The 19,472-nt window shown below is 53.5% G+C and overlaps 5 protein-coding genes across 5 annotated transcripts; 3 read left to right on the forward strand and 2 right to left on the reverse strand.

Annotated features, from left to right (window-relative positions):
* Positions 1 to 1,979: 1,979 nt before the first annotated feature.
* On the forward strand, positions 1,980 to 5,231 carry NEUTE1DRAFT_75753 (uncharacterized protein; the record flags this gene model as incomplete). Its single annotated transcript, XM_009849497.1, has 2 exons — positions 1,980 to 3,108; positions 3,167 to 5,231. The coding sequence occupies 2 exons, from the start codon at positions 2,190 to 2,192 to the stop codon at positions 4,846 to 4,848; spliced, it is 2,601 nt and encodes an 866-aa protein (XP_009847799.1).
* A 1,603-nt stretch (positions 5,232 to 6,834) lies between these two features.
* Positions 6,835 to 7,127, forward strand: NEUTE1DRAFT_115770 (uncharacterized protein; the record flags this gene model as incomplete). The annotated part of the gene is made up of 1 exon (XM_009849498.1): positions 6,835 to 7,127. One exon carries the CDS (start codon positions 6,925 to 6,927, stop codon positions 7,084 to 7,086), a length of 162 nt encoding a protein of 53 aa, XP_009847800.1.
* Positions 7,128 to 8,143: 1,016 nt separating this feature from the next.
* On the forward strand, positions 8,144 to 9,025 carry NEUTE1DRAFT_75756 (uncharacterized protein; the record flags this gene model as incomplete). Its single annotated transcript, XM_009849499.1, has 2 exons — positions 8,144 to 8,360; positions 8,443 to 9,025. 2 exons carry the CDS (start codon positions 8,245 to 8,247, stop codon positions 9,023 to 9,025), a joined length of 699 nt encoding a protein of 232 aa, XP_009847801.1.
* A 1,039-nt stretch (positions 9,026 to 10,064) lies between these two features.
* Positions 10,065 to 11,472, reverse strand: NEUTE1DRAFT_75760 (uncharacterized protein; the record flags this gene model as incomplete). Its single annotated transcript, XM_009849500.1, has 3 exons — positions 10,065 to 10,840; positions 10,914 to 11,134; positions 11,197 to 11,472. The coding sequence occupies 3 exons, from the start codon at positions 11,362 to 11,364 to the stop codon at positions 10,111 to 10,113; spliced, it is 1,119 nt and encodes a 372-aa protein (XP_009847802.1).
* Positions 11,473 to 12,807: 1,335 nt separating this feature from the next.
* NEUTE1DRAFT_143953 (uncharacterized protein) lies at positions 12,808 to 18,687 on the reverse strand (the record flags this gene model as incomplete). Its single annotated transcript, XM_009849501.1, has 2 exons — positions 12,808 to 18,471; positions 18,609 to 18,687. 2 exons carry the CDS (start codon positions 18,685 to 18,687, stop codon positions 12,893 to 12,895), a joined length of 5,658 nt encoding a protein of 1,885 aa, XP_009847803.1.
* Between the last annotated feature and the right edge of the window lie 785 nt (positions 18,688 to 19,472).

A 19,472-nucleotide genomic window follows, 5' to 3' on the forward strand; every position in this document is an offset into this window, starting at 1 on the left:
CCCCCCCCCCCCCCCCCCCCCCCCCCCCGCGCATTTCCCCGTCATGAGCGGGAGCCGGGAAAAAGCCAATGGAAGGACTGCTTATCAGCAACTTTCCCCTGTCCGTCCTTTCGCTCCTCTCGCTTGCCGTACGTCGCAACCTCGCAACCACACAGTTCGTGCGCGCCCACCATCCCAACGCCATTCTTTCGACCACCCTGCCAGCCAACCGTTATTCGACAATGCAAGTCAACTGCCCTGGAACCCTCCCAGGCGGGCAGGCCAGGTCCTTGTGAGCCCTCTTCCTCAGTGTCCCCTCAAAGAAGCTTGTTATGGGCTGATGCTACGTCGTTTATCTGGGCTGGGCATTGCACCATCCAGCCCATACATAGGTTGGAGAGCAGCACCCTGAAGTCATCCAGATACATATCCGAAAACCCGGACGCTCAAAAGCCCGTCGCGGTCTCGTCGACTTCCCGAATCCTGGTCTCTTCACCACTATGGGCATTCGCCGTCTACACTACGGCTGAGAGATCTGACGCATCTAAATTGTCTCGGAGAAAGATCCAAGAAGCACTTGGCGAGCCGTGTGCAAAAATTGGTGCCAAGCTGGGGAAGCGGATTCGGGAAGTCACTGAATCACTGAATCACTGATTCCTGCTCCTGCAATCACAGCACCAAAAGCTACTTCCAGGGGTCCCTATCAAAGCCCTTCAGTCCCTGCACATTGACAGTACCATACATACCCTGCTTCGTAGGGCCTGGGGATCCATGTCCAGTGAGCCAGCGTTCATCTTGACACAACATCGAGCAGCCAATGCAGTGGGACGACACCGAGATGTCTTCCAACTGGCCGACCTCTGATTAGATACTGGCAGCATGACTGTGGCGTCCTTACAGTACTAATACCTCTTCAGGGCTTGCTTTCTTCGCAGAAGGCATCTTGTCTTCCCAGCGCTCAGGGACAACATCCCCGACTCAGCGTCAGTGGTTCGTCAGTGGCTGAACTGGTTGCCCGGAGGCAAGACATATCTATACATGTTCATCCCCAAGTCGGCCGCCTCTCGGTTCTTTGGCTCGAAGAGAGAAGATGAATGACCGCAAACCACCTAGTCGTTGGTGTTCGAACCGACCCGAAGCTGAGCCGGACATGGGATTGCCATGTGCCGAGTCGCCCGGGAGGCTTGAGACTTTGGTCACTCGAGGAGAGGCTGCGCCGTACAGTCAACTGTTCGACTACACAACCTAACATCCATCTTGGGATGCCTCTCGTTCTTGACGAAATGGTACTCTCTCAAATAACGGCCAACATCTCGCTTTGCTGCGTACACGGTGCTCTGTCCTCGGCGATTTCACCATTTCTGTTGCTGTTTTGCCTATTAGTAGGGCTACCTAGTCATCATTCGCAGCAGTCTCGAGCGGGTTACCCTTTCAAGAACCATCTCCACCTGGCAACCAGAATGGAGCCTGCTGCTACTTGCAGGGTATTGCAACCAAGACACCCTCCTCCACTCCCACCACCCCTTGTCGCTCTTGTGCTCTCGGGTCTTCTCATTTGTTATGCACCGGCCGTTGCATCCACTCCAGGGCCTCTCTTCCGCCCCCGGCGAAGAGGGCGCAACACTGGAGACTCGAGAGTCGAAAGGAAAAGCCCCGAGCTAAAGATGGCCCCCTTTGTATTTTCGTGTAGTGTACATTACACAGGTACACTACACGTCTACCCCATCAATATCAAGGGGGTTCGGATACGCTAGCGGGCTACACTAAGGACTAAGCAGTGCGCTAGGTGACTGGTCAAGCGGGCGAATTGCTGCTTGGTTGCAGGCTGGCCATGCTGCATGCCAAACAAGCCTCGATGTCTCCCGCGGCCTCGTTGGATGGACTCTCTCACTCACTCTTTGTAGCTGTCGCTGGGGTTTTCAGTTAAAGACTGGCCATCGACCAGAGATCGCATCGCTAGATGCCACCCCTTCCTTCTGCCTTTTTATTCTTTCCCACTTCCCAGGTCTATTCGCCTCCCTGCTATGGGCCAAGTCTATCCACACTAAACGCCCATTTATCCATACCACTCAACTTCCGTCCTCGACAGTCCGGACCGGTGTCTTGGCCAAACTTACCTGCCGACTGTTTGGACAGCTTCTCCTTATGATATCTCTGGGACTCGATACCTGCAGCATACTTAACCATCACGTCCCGCAGTTGTCACCACCATGACTGCCCCCATCAACGCCCCACCTGCTGCGACTGCCAAAGATGCTGCCTCTGCGAGGAAGCGTAGGAGAAGGGCGCCCGCTGGCGGAGCTGCCGACGACTGCTTTACCTGCGCCAAGAGGAATGTTAAGTGCGACCGGAGGAGGCCGTATTGTTCGCAATGTCTCGAAATTGGAAATGAGTGCTCGGGATACAAGACCCAGTTGACTTGGGGTGTCGGTGTTGCCAGTCGAGGCAAGCTTCGAGGCCTGTCGCTACCCATCGCCAAGTCACCACCCGTGAACCCCGGAAAAGGAGTGACGGCATTGAAGTCGCCAACAACGAGGCAACGCACTAGCTCGATCGCATCCGTCAGCCAGTACTCGGAGACAGAGGATCGTGTTAAACGTGAGGAGACAGAGCAGCCGTCGTCTGTGGATCTTCACTCACCTCTTCACTCACCACTGTCTGGTCCGCCTTTTCATCACTTCGATATGTCTCACATGTCCCCCGTGACGGAAGCTCCACCACCCGGCTGGACTCACATCCCGTTTACTTCACCCATGTCTCCTCACGACGGCCCTGGATATCCGGGAAGGAGCATGTCGCTTTCCATGGCATCCCACATGGACTCTATAAGCGAAACTGACTACATGTCTCCCATCGCTCACTCGTTCCCGAGAGACGATGTTTCTTACATCCACAGTCCCCTTCAGAGCCCGACTGTTGTCTACGATAGCTATCCCGGCCATGGCCCACCTGTCCAGCATACTCATCCATCCGCTATGATGATCGAGCCTCACAGGCCTCCGACCTCGTGTCCCAGCCTCGGTTACTCGCCCTCAGAGCCTACTGCTAGTCTCCCTTTGCGTGTATCCCCTGTGGACAGCTTAGAAGCCCAGCTGAGTCGCAAGATGGTGCAAGAATGTGATGTCTTCGGTGAGCCACTTTACTTTCGGCGGTCAGGTTACCCATACTAACGACAGCGCCCTTCAAGTGCCGAGAACGCCATCCGACTTGGAGACGTTTAGTACCAGCGTCCAACCTCACGGCCCGTTCTGGGCACCATCCAATGCAGACGACGAATCACTTTCGCAAAGTGTCCAGGAGCATATTCAGCTACCGTGGCCGACTTCGTTTCCTTCGCAATCGCCTTCCCCGATCCTGCGAGTAAGCCCTGATCTCATCCATAAGATGCCTTTCTTCATGGACTATTACGAGAAGACCATTTGTCCCCGCATGGTCTTTATCGACAACCCCAGCAACCCGTTCAGAGAACACATCTTGCAGCTCGGTACCACTAGCAGGAGCTTGCAGCATGCCATCTGTGCACTCGCCGCATGCAACCTCAGGATTAAGCGACGGCTCAGTCTTGGACAGCACATGCGCGACGTTGGAGAAAAGCGATTGGATGCAAGCCCATTCGACGGTTACTCGGATACACAGCCAGAGGACCAGTCCCTCTCTGAGGAGTATCAGCACAGGAACCTAGCTGTTCATCTGCTGAATGAGCAGCTTAACGACCCGGAGAAGTCGACTCATGATTCAGTCCTGGCCACCATCCTCATACTTTGCCACTACCGGATGGCTGAGTCCGGCGTCGCCAAGTTTCAAACCCAGTTCGCAGGAGTTAAGAAGATACTAGGGTTACGTCGAATGTCTTCCTATCCTGCATCAAGAGACTCGGCATGGATGGAGGCGCTATTCACATACTTTGATGCTATCACTGCGAGCGTCAACGATCGGGAAGCCCAGCTCAACACATCCTTCTATGGCCTTCTTCCTGACTCGCAACTTCTTCCACCTGGTACGGAAAATCTCGTGGGCTGTGATCGTGAGCTCTTCAAGACGATTGTCAAGCTAGGTCGTTTGAACTTGCTTTCTCAGCATCGACCAGTACAAAACCTTCTGGCCAACGCCCAGCGTGCACGCGCCAGCAGCCTATGTGGCACCCCTTCGCCTCTTGGTGGTGGCGGCTTCAAGTCATCCCCGTCTGAGCACCATCACTTGTTCGGAAGCTTCCAGCCGATGAGGTTCGAGGGCAGCGGACTCGGCTCGACCATGGAGGACGACGAAATAACGGGTATAGGTCACACATCCATGGGATACGACGATCACGGCAGCACATTCTGGCGCGAGTGGAAGGACGCGCGCACTGCCCTGCAGAGCTGGGAGTTTGACGCGTCGAGGGTTGTGGCCTCATTGGCGCCAACGTTGTCGCCGCCGCCTACAGGTTCACAAGTGCGCGATCTGGGATCGTTGAGCGAGGCATTCCGGTATGCGGCGCTTCTATACACGGAACGCCTGGCCAGTCCCAACCTCCCCAGCTCTCATAGTCACTTCCGGGATCTGGTCAGTCAGGTTGTCTACTACGCCACCAGCCTGGAAGCAGGCAGCAGTGCGGAGAAGTTCCTGCTGTGGCCTTTGTTTGTGGCTGGAAGCGAGTGCGTCAACGTGTTACAGCAGAACATTGTCCGGTCCAAATGCCGCGATATTATGGCTCGCAGCGGCTACATGAACAACATGGCTGCCTTGGACGTTTTAGAACGCCTGTGGGCAGAGGATGTAAAGGAAGATGGTCCCGGTGCCAAAATGAGGGGCATGATGCGCAGCGGACCATTCAACTGGTCGAGGTGCATCGGGGGACCTGGCGTGGATGTGGAATGGATCATGTTCTGATATTCAAACAGGTGACAGGGGGTTGGTTGGTTGCTTTGGTTACTGCTGCTATTACTAGGTACTTACTGGTGTTTTGTCCATCTTTTGGGAGCGGGATCTCTCTGTTTTCGGATCACATGTTTGGCTTTGGGTCTGGTCACGGCGCTTAGGCACACACAAAAATTAGCCTTCCTTTACATGTACTACTACTATATGCATATATGACCGGGGATGGATAGGATGACGGGTTGGGAAGCATACGGGAAAGGGCGGAAAGGGCCCGCTCTTTTGCTCTGTGGTTTTGTTCAGCTTCGAATAGGAAGAGAATCGAAGCTAGTTAGGTACCTAGGCATCTAATCTAGTCTTGCCCGTCGAGAGAAATGAACAGACATACTGCTGCACATCAATCCGGACTGAGGTATCTATCTATGGTGGTGGCATGTCGGTTCGGAAAACCGCGTCTTCTCTCGGTTCAGTTCCTTTCCATCTATTTCACCGTTCCTATCCGTCATATTGGGGTTTCCCCCATACATACCTAGGTACCGACATACATTGGAAGGTAGAAGCTACATACATTGCCAAGGTTACCACGGCGGTGGTATCATTGTCGGTACCTCTTGGCTCCTTGCTTGGCTTTGGGGCACCGCGCATGAATGGTAATCAAGAGTAGTTACCGAGAGAGCGCAAGATGGTACTGTAGCTACACAGATAGCTACCTAACTGGGCCTATTGCACAAAACACGGCAGAGGCACGTACCAACGTATGTAGGTAGATGCCCAATGTACCAATCTCATATCTGAATACTACCTGCCTTTAAAGTGCTTTTCTTGGGGGGTCTCGTGCTTTTGGGGGGGGGTAGGTGCTTGGTATGTTGTAATTGCTAGACTCCAGTCCTGTTGCTGCCGCCGGTACTCATGACTTATAGGGAACTAGTATGGACTTGATGCTGACAACACAACAAAGTGGATGGATGAGGTGCCGTGGGAAGGAGACGATCGTGGTTCTAGAAACCGTGGGCTGAGAAACTGTGCGTGTGAAAGGCGAATATGCAAGGTGGTGGTGGGTGGACGAATGATACTATGGTGGTGAGGGTAGTGCAAAGGCAGTCAGTCAGTTACAGATTGGCTGTCCAGTACTGACTGCATCGACAAATCCAAGAGAAATTGGTCAAAGGGGCACATCAATTAAAAATGAGTTTATGGAAGAAGTTGTCAAAAAGCCGATGTTCGGCTGGAGGTGATGTTGGTTTGAACTTCGAAGGTCTACCATAGATGCCCATTTTCGACGATCAACTGACAGTCAAAGCCCAGAGGAGAAAGATCGTACACTCCCTAACACACTAGCAGTAGAGTCTGGTATGACTTCTCTCGGGCTACAGACGACTGCGCAGCCACTCTCATTCTCGACCCATATGTATGGCATGGCATAGGTCAAAACGAGACATGTTCCTTGGTCTGACTGTGTGAATACAGTAACCCAACTCTAAGCCCTCGAGTGGAAATCCCGGATTGATTCAGTAGTCCTCACCTTATTACGTACGTACATCTCCAAAATCCGGGGTAGCGCCTAGCCTAGACCCTTCACGGCATCAGATGCAGTAGGTCGTGAAATCCCCGGAAGACTAAGGAGAGGGGCAAAGAAGAAAATACTACACTGTAGAAACTACATGGAAACCAACATCCGAAGAAGTAATAGTTCCATGTTCTGTTGGAGGCTCAAGACATTCTTGAGGAGGGGAAAAGAGGTCGATATGAGCGTTTAAGACGGGCGAATACCTTTGCGCATCCGTTCCGTCTAAAGCCGAATTGCCCCTCCCATCCTTCTCAAGTGATTGTCGACGGAGATCCATCGTAAATTATGTGATTGACTGGCAATGACAGACAGAGTGATTGAGTTAAGTCCAGAAAGCATCTTGCCTACAGCTCACGGTTTATCTCAAGCATCTTGAAGCAGGGGGTGATGTTAATCAAAAAGGTTCCCTTGTCAACTCGTTGCCAGTAAATATTCTAGAACATCATTAACTCGTGTGTCCAAGTAGTACATATGTACTGAGAAGTATACCTCCTCGCCGCTACCACTCCCACATCCCGCTCGACATGTATCCAACTCCCCCCTCATTTCGACAAAACCTCATGGCTAAGTCTGCACCTAGACTTAACAGGAAGGTGACTATTTCAAGCAAGTGTTCCTCCTCATTAAGTTTTGAATTTATCCATGTTGTATTGAGGTTGGATGGGGTTGAAGAAGGAGGGGGGTAAGATGCTGAGTTCTGCTGCGAACTATGGGCTGGGCGTTTAAAGGGAGAGAGAGGAGTTGGGGAAGAAAAAGCAAGACTTCGGTCGCTGTTTAGGTATAAGCAAACGCCTAGAAAACCATGAAAGACAATTGGCTGGCCACTACAGTACACCTAATGTCGAACGGCTTCCCATTTTGCGCAGTGTTCCTCCGGGCTCTGATGGGCATTGGCCGGCATGTAGCAGGGTGATGACCGAAGCACTTGAAATGAACATGTCAACAGTTAGGTCGCATACTACCGAATGTCTTCGGAAGTACAAGGCTGTCATTTGAAGGCAGGTTGGATTTGAATCAAAAGGAAATGAAATTTCAGGTATGACCCGCGTGCCTGCGTCGAATGGATAGTGGCGGAGGCCATGGAGGGTGTTTTGGGAATGGGATGGGACGGGAATTAAGTTGCCCTACCGGAAAACTTGCAAAGTGCGTATGTACTGTAGTTATTCAGCAATGATTAGGTATAAGTTTTTTCATATCTCCAATGGGTAATGATCATGGTGGCAATGGTGAGGTGGTGACTGGCGCGGCCGCTGGCGCCTCACCAGTTGCGAGCAGAACAGGAAGCCGCGGCTGTGATGGCTGTGAAAGTTAGGGTCCAATTCCGAGGGAATGTTCGTTAGCTAAGTTGCCATCATCACTCTTGGGAGAAGAATTGTTGATGAACGAACTGGTGACGGCGATAAAGGCAAGCAAGATACAAGATGATGAGAGACGGAACCTGAGGAAGCGGTATTTATGTACGTGCTTACATACGATACACCACTTACACTAGGTACACATTTGGGGACTGTATCTTTATTACGGCCCTCTTGCCAGCTGGCGACTGGACTGAGGGAACGTACCCAAGTACTAACGAACAACCTGGAAGTTCGATAAGGGATAACAGCCCCACTATAATTCTCTTATCGGACAGGAGCCATTGCAGTTCCAGTTCAATCGAGTTCTCTGGGGTGGTTTCCCCCGAAATTTTGGTCAACTTCCGCCTTCGTTGTCGTTGTCGCCGTCATCGTTCTTTGCTGGTTTACTCCCATTTCGCCTTCTTCTTCCCAGCATCTTTTGGCAGTCGAACTCCTGTCCTTTCAGCAACACCACATAGTACCTATCCCCCGAAAACCACAGCAACAATGGGCAGAGAACTTCAGAAGCGCAAGAAGCGCTCGTCTCGCGCCAAGGTCCAGACGCATACCATCAAGAAGAAGCACTTGAACCCCCAGGGCAGCGGTATCGTTGCCAAGGCCTGGTTAGTAGTACCTTTCTCTTCTTTTTCTCGCCAGATATTTGAGGAGATTCAGTACTGACATGAAGAAATTGACATACTACAGGAACAAGAAGGAGACCCTCTCACAAAACTACTCCCGCTTCGGTCTCGTCGCCAAGCTCGGCACCGCCGCCGGCGGCATGGCCAAGAAGTCCGCCGCCGCCAACTACGCCGGCATCACCAAGGATGATCCTTTGGCCGTCAAGTCGGCCGATCGCGGCCTGCTCGAGGTCCGCGAGGTCAAGGTCGAGCGTGACGCCTCGGGCAAGATCGTCAAGGTCCTGCGCTCGAACAACCCGCTCAACGACCCGCTCAACGAGATCGAGTCCGACTCCGAATCCGAGGAACCCAAGCCCAAGAACCCAACCCACGATATTGAATGGCACGGCATCAGCGACGACCGCCAAGAGATGATTGCCCAGAGCAGTCGGCCCGAGGTGGTCCGGATGCTCGAGGAGGAGGCATCGCGCCCTGCGGAGAAGACGGTGCGCTACCAGAGCGAGCGCGAGCTAGAATGGCTGCAGCGGCTAGTGGCTAAGCACGGCGACGATGTAGCTGCCATGGTACGCGACATCAAGTTAAACCCGATGCAGCAGACCAAGGGCGACATTACCAAGCGGTTGAAGAAGGCTGGCTTGTTGCAGTAAAGAAACGGACGAAGGAACGAGGGAAGGGAACAAGGGGACAAATTGCATGCGCGAGTGTGATGTGAACTTCGTCATCACTGAAATGTGACTGCTCTTTGAAAGGGGATGTTCTTGGGATCACCGGTGAGCTCGGTTTGTGGTTTCAAGATAAGGGTAGAGATGAGGGAGCCTGGCGACAGATGTCCGGACCCATGTCCAGTCTCGTCCTGTAAGCTGGGCTACGAGAGTCGGCGGGAGGGAGAAAGAGCGACCCAACACGGCTGATCCTTCAGCCGAGATGGCTCTGCTCGATAGGTCTCGAAAGAAGAGAGGAACGGATCTTGTCTTTCTCTCTTTCTCCCTCTCTCTCAGACTGGTGTAATGCCAGTTGGACTCCCCGCTGTCGCCTCGTCATACTTCGCTTCAGGGGGCGACCCTCTCGTGGAATGGGGAACTGGCAAAGAAACAGGTGACGGAGCTACTTCGGCTCGCGCTCCCTTGCTCAACGGTAATGAGCAAAAGAAAAACGGATGATGGGACGGGAACCAGGATTTCTTGTGCAGCATACATACTATTCATTAAGGCCACGGGCGTTTTAGGCGTTTCTCAAAGTACATGAAAAGAATTAGGGCCATTGAGCCATCCACATATATCGTGTCATATATCGTATGCCACCTAGAGTCATGTTCTACGTAGATATCCACAAATATGAGAGGGTTTTAAAGAATGACACAGATACAAAGCATTCCACGAAGCCGATATGAGAGCTTTGCGATTCATTGTTGATACACAAAGGTATCTCTCTCTTTTCTATGCATGATAAACCAACAAGGACCTGTGACGCCTCGCCAACGACACCCCATAAAGCAAAGCCTACACACATACATACACAAGAAAAAGCCCAAAATGTTTCGTCTAGTGCCAGCCAGCCCCCATAACAAAAAAAGAAAGCAGGTAGCCAAGACACTTTATACATGACCTAAGCATGCTGCAGCGTATAGCTACCCGGTATTTCATCCGCTTCCAGATCCAAAGTCGATCAGTCCAGCTCATCCATATTCCTTGACTTCAATTCTCGACCCTTCTTTTTTTTTCTTATCCCCTTCTTACACATTCCCCCGTTCGATTCCTACTCGGCCGTAGGGCGCAGTGGGAAACCTTGCCGATGGCTCATCCTCGTAGTCCCCATCATGCACACTAGGCGGCGCGTACCTGCTGCCGCCGCCGACGGAGGATTGATAATCGTTATCGTTGTCAAACGGGTTATCCTGTCTGAACGGGTTCTCGGACGGCGCCACCGAGCTAGCGCCGTACCGACTGGTTTGGCTTCCCAGGTAGCTCGGGGTCACGCCGCGGTTGTATGGATCAGCAGATAAATCGGTCAAGGGTGTGGCGCCGCGGTATGGGTCGGGCGTGCGGGCCGTATTCATGCTCAGAGGGGTATGGCCGCGGTACGGGTCGGGGGTCATGTTGCTCAGGGGCGTGTGGCCGCGGTACGGGTCGACCGAGAGGCTGCTAGCCGTCGGGGCGCCGTAGGGGTCTGAGTAGTCGGAGCGTCCGCCGCCGCCAACCTGGCCGCCGAGGTGCGTGTTGGTGTCGTCGTAGTCGGAGTGGCCGCCAATGCCGCCGCCAATCTGGCTGTGCTCGTCGTCCCGGTCGTTCATGTTGACGGGCGCGTAGGCTTCTTCGTCGTGCGGGGCGAGCGAAAAGGCAGCCTTGTCGGGGTCGATGTTCTGGGTGCGGGCGTGCAGGTTTTCATAACCGGGGAGGCGGTTGTTCCACTTGTAGTACATGAGGGTGTAGATGCTCAGGAACGTGGTGACACAGAAGAAGAGGCTGAATATCAGAAAGACTTGTTGTTAGTGAGGGGCTCGAGGGGGAGGGGATTCTTTGCGCTGGTGGGACATACAAAACAAAGAAGCCGAGACCGACGATGGCCTTGCTAATGCCGCATACAGACATGCAAGATCCAGCAGTGTTGAATGCAGCCTGGGTGGAAAAGGCAGAAAGCCAGATGATGGCGAACGCAGCGTCAACGGCGACCATGGCATGCGGCTGCGCAAGCTTGCGTGTCCGAGGAAATCGCGGGGCCATGCCTAGGTAGATCCAGGCCGGTATCGAAATGAAGAACTGTAGTTCGGCATCGTCAGTCTATGGTTCTCCTTTATAGGAAAGACATAAGTGGGACGTACCACTGCGAAGGTCCAGCCATTTTGGCCGTTGATGGGCACATCATCAGCTTTGAAAACGGCAATCTCCAAACACCATACTACGAATGCCAGAACGATCTGGGCAACGTGGAAGATCAATTTAAAGAGAGGGATCTTCTCCGGGTCGAGCTCCCAAGCTTGCCAGCCCATTGTTGCCAATCTGTGATGACGAGTCGGGGCGTGTTGATATGTCCTGGTTGTCAAGTTTGGCGGGTTGTTTGTTTCAGCTGGCGACACCGCGGTGTGGCGCTGAGAGGGGGTTGGTTGGTTCCTCGATGGAACAACGGTCGTCGAAATAAGCTCAAATCTTGAGACTCGGTGCCTAGGCTTCTGCTAGGCAGGTTTCGAAGTTGGGATGACAGTCGGCAGGTACGTAGCCCTGGGTAGGGTAGGGTAGGGTTGGAAGTAGGGCAATGTGCGACAGCCTCGTGATAGAGCAAAACCGAAGTGCTTGTCGACGACAGTACAGACTGTTGGAAGTCGGATGGAACAGGTCAAGTCAGAAACACAACAGTAGCCGATATGCTGAAGGGTGGGTAAGACGCTGGAAAACAGCTATCAGCTCGGCTTGTCGAATGGAAAAGTAAGAGGGAGGTTGGCGATGGTCAAGGTTGTGCAAGACGTCGGTTGTGGTTTGAGAGCGGCGGCGTCTTCGTCTGAATCTTGTCTTGTCGCAAGTCAAAACCCCCCGAAGGAAAGTGGGTCACCGACCAGGGTGCCCGCCTGTCGTGCAGTGCACTTGGAGGAGGGACTGGACCCGAATGACGGAGGCGCAGCCCGAACCCGGGGACATGGCGGCCCTCGTCCCCACCCTGGCACTGTGCCCAGCCACCGCGAAAACTGCGGAGCGGGATTCAACATGCAATAGGTGCCCTTTGCCGGCCACCTAGCTTCTAACAAGACACTGATCATGGACCGACCATATGTATGCGTAGTGTACGTACATACCTAATATTGGTTGTACACTACTACACAGGGCAGACTGACAGCAAAAAGGAAAATCGGCGGCTGAATGAATTATGTCAAGGTATTTCCTATATTCCAGACGACAAGGGCCCCACGCCCTGATATTCAGGTTCGCGCTGGGTGCCCCACTGATCTCCCCGTCCATTTCAGCTATCCAAGCTTCCATGATGAAGCTACCAACCCGGCTCGGATGAATACATAGCAGCATTTCAGTTGTGACTGGAGAGCCTTGGGGAAGCCATTGTGAGGCTGCTCATGCGTGGCTGTGTGGCTCCAACCCCATCAGCTGTCTGCTCCTCACCGAGCAACCTTTTGCGACTGTCTTGGCTGTCTCGGGGTGGCCTTGTCAAATGTTTCTTCCCGATTCGGCAAAATGTCAACAATGGCGGACAGCCCATTGCTATCTAAATACATGACTGCAATCTGGGTGAGTCGAGATTATCGGTCATGCTCAATGCTCCGTATGTTAAGCACCTCTTGTAGGCAAAAAGACCCAAAAGAAACAAGATTAAAAAAAGAGCCTTTTTTTTCAAGATAATCATGTCTATATTTCCCATTGGGTATCCCTGAATGCACGAAACATACCAAGCAAGTAAGCAGCAACAGCAGCAGCAGCAGCAGCAGCAGCAACAACCAAACTTCCGCTACCCATATCCCATCCCATCATCATATCCCATCCTTTCCATCTTTCCCCCATCAACGATCATGATAATCAAAACCTCAACTGACTAACCCTCGCGCTCGTCCTCCTCGCCCCAGGACTCGGGCTAACCGCCCTACTGCCCCTTGCACTCCCCGCTCTACTTCCCCCCCTACTCCCCGCCACGCTCGCGCTCGGACTCGTCATCATATAACTCTGATCAATCTTCCAGATCCAATCCATCTTGTCCTTCTCACTCCTCGCCGCAAACAGCCACGTGTTGTCCGTCCCATAGATGGCAAATACGCCAGCCTGCAGCCGCTCGCTCAGGCGGGAGAGACCACCACCTTGCTGAAGAGATGGTCCTGACGATGACAAGGGCCCATTGTTGTTGTTTTTATTGTTGTTGGTGATGGTGGTGGTGGCAAGCGTACCTGTGGATGACGCCGGAGAACTTGTGTTGCTGCGGAGGGAAACGGCTGATGTTCTACTGCCGCCGCTTGCTAGCCTGCTGTGACTGCTCCTGGCCCCTGCCGCCGTCATCGGGTTGGGCGAAGGAAGTGGGCTGAAGGTGGGCCACAAGGAGGAAATGAGGAGGGCGGAGGGGGAGCGGCGTTGTTGAGGTGTGCTAACGTTACTGTTGGATACTCTGCCTCCCGAACCGCCCGAACCACCACTCGTAATGGTGTCTAAAAGCCCACTTGGGCGACCGTTAGCGGCTCTGTTATTGTTGTCCATGTTTCCGTTCAGGTTGTCTAGTAGTCCGTAACCATCATCGGATCCCCCGAAGCCTCCGCTGCCGCCCGTGCCGTAGTCATCGTTTAGCAAACCTAATATCCCGGGTTGGCTATCGACGCGCGAGTTCCTCAAACTGACGATCCCGATCTCCTCTCCGTCTGCCACGCTGTGAATATGGAGATATGGCCTCCTCAGTTCAACGAACCGTTTATTCCACTTGGTCGAATCACTGTTGGGGACAAGGAGGTAGCCGCCCTTGAGGACGGTGGGGTTCTTGGGCACGCGGATGACCGAGGCCACAAACTCCAGGGTCGATTTCTGATCAGAAGTGGAGTCGGCGCAGCCATCAGTGGGCGGGTCAGTGTTAACAGGGCTGAGGATCTTGACTGTTGGGTCTGGGTAGCGTTGCCAGAGTTTAAGGCAGCGGTTCAGCAGATACGTTTGAGCGTCCGTGTATTCCGGAGGAGGTTTGTTTGAGTCGGCGGCGTCCGGCGTGGGTTGATTGGGTTCTGCACTATTGGTTTGCTCCTCTTGCTCGGTTTCAGCACTTGGTGCAGCTTCATCCTCTGGAGACGGTCCTTCTTGGGGCGTCGGCAACTCAGGCACCTCTGGCGGGTCGTCTTGCAGTAGCTCAGCAATAGAGTCAGTCTCGCTATTGGTTTTAGGTGGTGGCAGATCAGAGTCGTCCCCTGTGTCATCTACTCCATTTGAAAGGTCATTTGCATCACCAAACCCAAGCTTTTTCAGGCGCCCTTGCACCGCCGTAAGCTCCGTCATCATCCTCTTCTTCTTCCGCGCGCTGATGTAGTCTGCCACGAGTGACACGCCCCTCGGTGTCCAAGTCCCAAGGTTCTCTTCGCCTTTGACATAGTCATGCTGGCTACTCATTCGCCATAGGTCACCGACGCGTTTGATGGGCGCCGGACGCATCTGGACCGTGAAAATGCCCGTGGAAGAATGGACAATGCGGATATTCTGCCATAGCGAGGAGAACATGGACGTCTGGCGAACAAAGTTGCGAGAAACGATCTGGACGGCAACCGGAAGAGAGAACTTGATCGACTCAGCGAGCTTCTCCGAGTTGATCTCCCAGGACACTGTCATTTGCACGCGGTATTTTTCTGACGTAATCCGGTCGAGCAACAACGAGTTATGAAGACTAGAATCCCACTGTCCGATCAGGGTGACACTTCGGGTTCCATTAGCGTTTACCCGGAAAGTAGGCTCAGTAACGAGGCGAAGGGGCAGAGGAGGGCTGGCTGAGCCCATGTCGGGTGTCTTGCCTGCGCTATCCAGGAGTGCAATCTTGCCGATGCGCAAAGATGTCGCATCGTTCCATGGTAGAGCATCGCCCGAGCTATGAGTGACGGTGATGGCGACTCGTCTTTGCAGCCCTTGATGGAGTTGAAACGTGCCGTTGTCAAGTTCACTTGTTTGGGTAACTTCGACGGGCACATAACCGCCCTCCTCGTTCAGTTCCATTATCTGTACCCGTGCAAGCAAGTCGTGCTTTTCCTCAGTGTAGAAGTGGGATTCGTTGATTCTTGCACCCTTGGGCTTGCTATGGGACGTCGGCACCGCATCGCGCATGTCATCCCAGCTGAGCAGCTTGTCAAGATGCATAGCTGAAACCTTGGCGAAAATCGCCACTCTCAACGACGTGTCTTGAGAAGCAAACAGCGGAATGCTCATGCTATGAACGCTCTCGAACCGAATGGGTCCCTCGTCAAAATCCCTGATCATCTGGGTGGTGGTAATCCCGTCCTCCTCAGAAATGCCAGGGATGAAGAGCTGGGCGTGCACCTCGGTGCCTTCGCGTTCAGCAAATCCGATCATCTCGTGCATCACCACGTTGAACTTGAGCGTATTGGTCGGTGCCCTCGCACTGGAAGGTTCTAATGCGAGCTTGACCATGCCAATGGCGTGAGATGTGTGTGGGGATGTCACGTCAAGGGTGAAGTCCTGTACCCGGCTCTCAAAGACGGTCTTCAACGGCACATCGACTTCGCCTACCAGTGTGTATTGCGGCATACACGTCTCCACGAAGGGGTTATCGAGGCTCAAGTGTTGCGCGTATTCGGGTTGATCCAAATACTGGAACATCTGCCGCATCTGCCTCACCCGATCGTGGAGCTTCTCTATGCTCCAAAGGTGGACAACGCTGTGCTTGTAGTCAATGACGCGAATGCCGACGCACGGCTTCAGTGCTGTTTCGAGAGCAATATCGTCTCCTTCACCAGTCAGCCCATTGAGCACCATGTCGTACGATGAGCAAAGAAGATGGCCGACGTCTACAATCGTAAATTGGAAGACGACGCTCTCATTAAGCTCATGACTCATGACTTGTGCCTCCTTGAGAGTGGCAGCATGTTGCAGTACCGCCTCGGCCATGAGGACGTAACGTCGACTCCTCCATTTCTTAACCACCGCCTTCGCGCGCTCAATCTCGTCTGCAGAGAGCTTCGGGTTGGCTTTCGGCCGCTTGAGCGGATCCAACTTCTCGATCTTGTCCTCGAACTGACGTCTCTGCATCTCCAGCTGTTTCTGCATGTCGACCTTGAGCTGCATCAGTGTTTCCTCCATTCTGGCCTTCTCCTTCTTGATCTCCTCCACCTCCACGTTCGCTGCCTCAGCCGTCTTCAGCTGGTCCTTGTACTCCTCCTTCTGCTTGTCGAGTTGGCTCTGCATCACGTCTCGAATTTGACCCAGCTTCTCCTCCGTCTCTCCTTGTTTGGGCGTCGATGGCATGGTTAGAGCGGTGTCCAGAGAGAAGTTGTCGAGAGTGCCGGTGGACAAGTACTTTTCCCTTGTCGGATACGACGCCATGGACTCCATATCTTCATCCCCTTCACGAACATTCACTCTCTCAGCTCGTGCTCGCTGGACATCCTCAAAAAGCGCATTCAGTTCTTCATCTGTCAGTTTGGCAAAGTTTTGATCTGTTCCAAGGATGGCCCCTGCCGCTTCCCTTCGCGCAAAGGACCAATCTGACTCTTTTGTGTTTCTTGAAAACGGCGCGGGTGAATCTGGACGGCTGCTGTCGCCTTCAGACACTGCCGTGCTAAGGCTTTGGTGATGGTTGTGACTGGGACTTAGGTTTGGCGATTTCTCCAAGGCCTGCAATTGATTTGCGGTGAGGGATTGCCTCAGTAGGCTTTGTTGCTCGGCGCGCTCTGCTCGTTCGGCTTTCGCTTCAAGAGGATGGTTGAATCTGAAAATATGGAAGTCGCCCAGTATGATGCGGTATCCAGAGTGTAATCGTGTCGGCTCCGTCACTCGTTTGCCGTTCACCATGACAGCCGCGCCCTCCTTTGGGATAACAGTCACTGTTCCATCAGCTGCATTCTCAAAGACACAGTGTTCGTGGAGGATCCGCGACCCATTGAGGCGAATATTCGCTTGGTGCTCCGCGTTTGACTCGACGTTACCAACACTTGTTGAGCCTGGTTTCAGGTTATACACCAAGCACTCTGCTAATAGCGGATCGTCCGAAAGATTGACCAAATGGGGCATCTTCTTGGGGGTCGACATGCCGATAAAGCCCTTTTCGATGCTGATGCCCAGTTCTTCCAGCGCAGCTTCGCGTTCCTTGTGGATTTCTTCGGTTTTTTGCAGCTTCTGCTCCCAGGTCTGATTCAGATCCTGCAGAAGCTTCTCGGACTGATTCAACTGCTCTGCAATCTCGGCCTTGGAGACCTTCTTGACGGTGCCGTCCGGCGTTGTGATGCTGACAATCTGCTTCTCCAATGGCGTTCCCTCTGCGTAAACCTCCTCTCCCGGAACATGAGTGTCACCGACGACTCCGCCATTGCCCAATTTGCTTCTCAGTTGAGCCAATTCTTCCTTCAGTTCGCGGATCATGCGGGCATTGGCGTCCTCATTGACAACAGCGTGGTTCTTGATTCTCTTGGCCGAATCAGCATAACGGAGTGTACTAAGCGTCTCGTCGTAGTTGATATCGGCTGGACTGATGGCCGCTATCATCGCCGTCATACTGTTACCGCCTAACGAATCCTTCAACAACCAGGTGAGGACACTGTCACGATATGGTACCTGGCCGGCCGCGGATCCTTTCTTCTTTTTCCCGGTGGACAGGTCTGCTAGGGCTGCGATGACGCGCCCAAGCGTCGACAAGGACCGGTTGATTTCAGCACCTTCTTTGAGACGGGCGCCGGTGGCTCCAGTAGACGTTGCTCTTTCCGAACCTGCCAAATCCACCAGGCTGATCTTGGCTGCCTTTTCCATTTCCATTTTCGTTTCGGGATCAAACCGTTTTTGGGTCAACATGAGGGTAAATACAGCGTGACTTCTACTGGAGGTTTCGTTCATGTTGGTGGCCGCAACCGTTCTAGCCTTGTTTCCCTCGTCCATCAAGTGTTCGATCTCTTGGAAACTTCCCACGACAAGCTTCGCCAAGTCTTCAACGTAAGGACCCGTTGACGGATGTTCTCGGACCTTGAGATTGCCCTTGTTCGCCGGGTTGAGCAGATCGCGTACACGTTCGTTGTAAATTTCGAGGTAGGAGACTTCCACCGTACAGCGCAGATTTTTGTCTTGTTGCATGTCGTTTATCCGCTTGAACATATCCTGGCAAATCATGGGGATGATACCGGCATCCTTGCCATATCCCATCATCGAGTAGGACTTGCCGGAACCGGTTTGACCGTAGGCAAAGATACAGTTGTTGTAGCCCTGGAAGGCATTGTCGAGCAGCGGTTTGCCCAGGTCCTCGTGTAGCTGATCTTGTCCGGCGTAGTTGGGCGCGTTCTTGTCGAAGGACCAGTATGACCTGTCGAAAGCGAAGATTTTCTGGCCTTGGTCTTTACCACCCTTGACTACAGCATCAGGCGGAGGGGTGAGAACCGTCTGGTTGTCTCTCATCTCGACGATACATTGTGCGCCGCGGTCGTGTTCTGGAATCGGGTAGTCGCATCATCAGTGTCTGTCCGCATGACGTAGGGACGAGCGCGTTCCATGGGTTTCCCTTCTCTTTGAGGGTTTCGCTCTTCAGCGCCGGCAACAGAGCTTTCGGGTATATAAACTCACTCACCTCTTGCGTTGAAGGGACGGCATCTGACCACGACCTTGATGTTTCCTCCACCCCCCATGGGGGCCATGCCTGGAGCCATGGTGGCGCGATATGGCTCTAACGGTATCGCGCCGTGTCGCAGTGCTGTATATATGTATCGGCTGACCACACGAGTGACCAAGGAGCTGTCGAAACCGTCCGCGACTCCTCTAGATTGGGCGTGTCTAAACAGTCAAACTTATCCGGACGCGATCACAGCCTCCGAACGTCCCAACATTTGTTTTCCAGATCCAGCCGCACGACAACGTCACTCATTCTACCATGCGCCGTGGTATTCTGCGGAAGGGTTGCGGCCAGCTCGATTTCTAGGAGAGATAGTCGAGATGCTGGTGGCTCGCTGGCGTATTATGTTGCTTTACCCCACCCACGGTCGCCTGTCGCCTGGCCGACGGTAATCGCTGCAGGTGGGCGGGTGACGGCGCACGGGGGGGAACGACTGGAGATATGTATGGGGCCGTGGGAGGGTGAAGAGCGCGTGAGGAGTCCGAGATGGTCGCCGTTGTTGTGGCAGCCGCCGACACTGTCGCAAAAGGAAGATGGTAGCTAGGTAGGTCTGCGAGTTCAGGTCGCTCAGTCGTTCAACGACCGCAGCCCGGAAGCTGCAAAGCCGGCGTCTTGTGTCACGCAACAGCCAATGTTCGGGAAAATCGTCGACTTCGTTGTAACAAAAGTCAAGAGGATCGATCAACAGGACGTGGGTTGTCTGGCCGAAGGAAAGGGACTGAGCGAACGATGCCTGCCCGTGCTTGGTGGGCTCTGACAGGTTGGCTTGTGTGTGTAGTTGTTGGTTCCTTTACCTTGGCTCAGCTTGGGTTAGGTTCCCTG

The sequence above is a fragment of the Neurospora tetrasperma genome (genome assembly GCF_000213175.1).
Source record: "Neurospora tetrasperma FGSC 2508 unplaced genomic scaffold NEUTE1scaffold_1, whole genome shotgun sequence".
Taxonomy (NCBI): domain Eukaryota; kingdom Fungi; phylum Ascomycota; class Sordariomycetes; order Sordariales; family Sordariaceae; genus Neurospora; species Neurospora tetrasperma.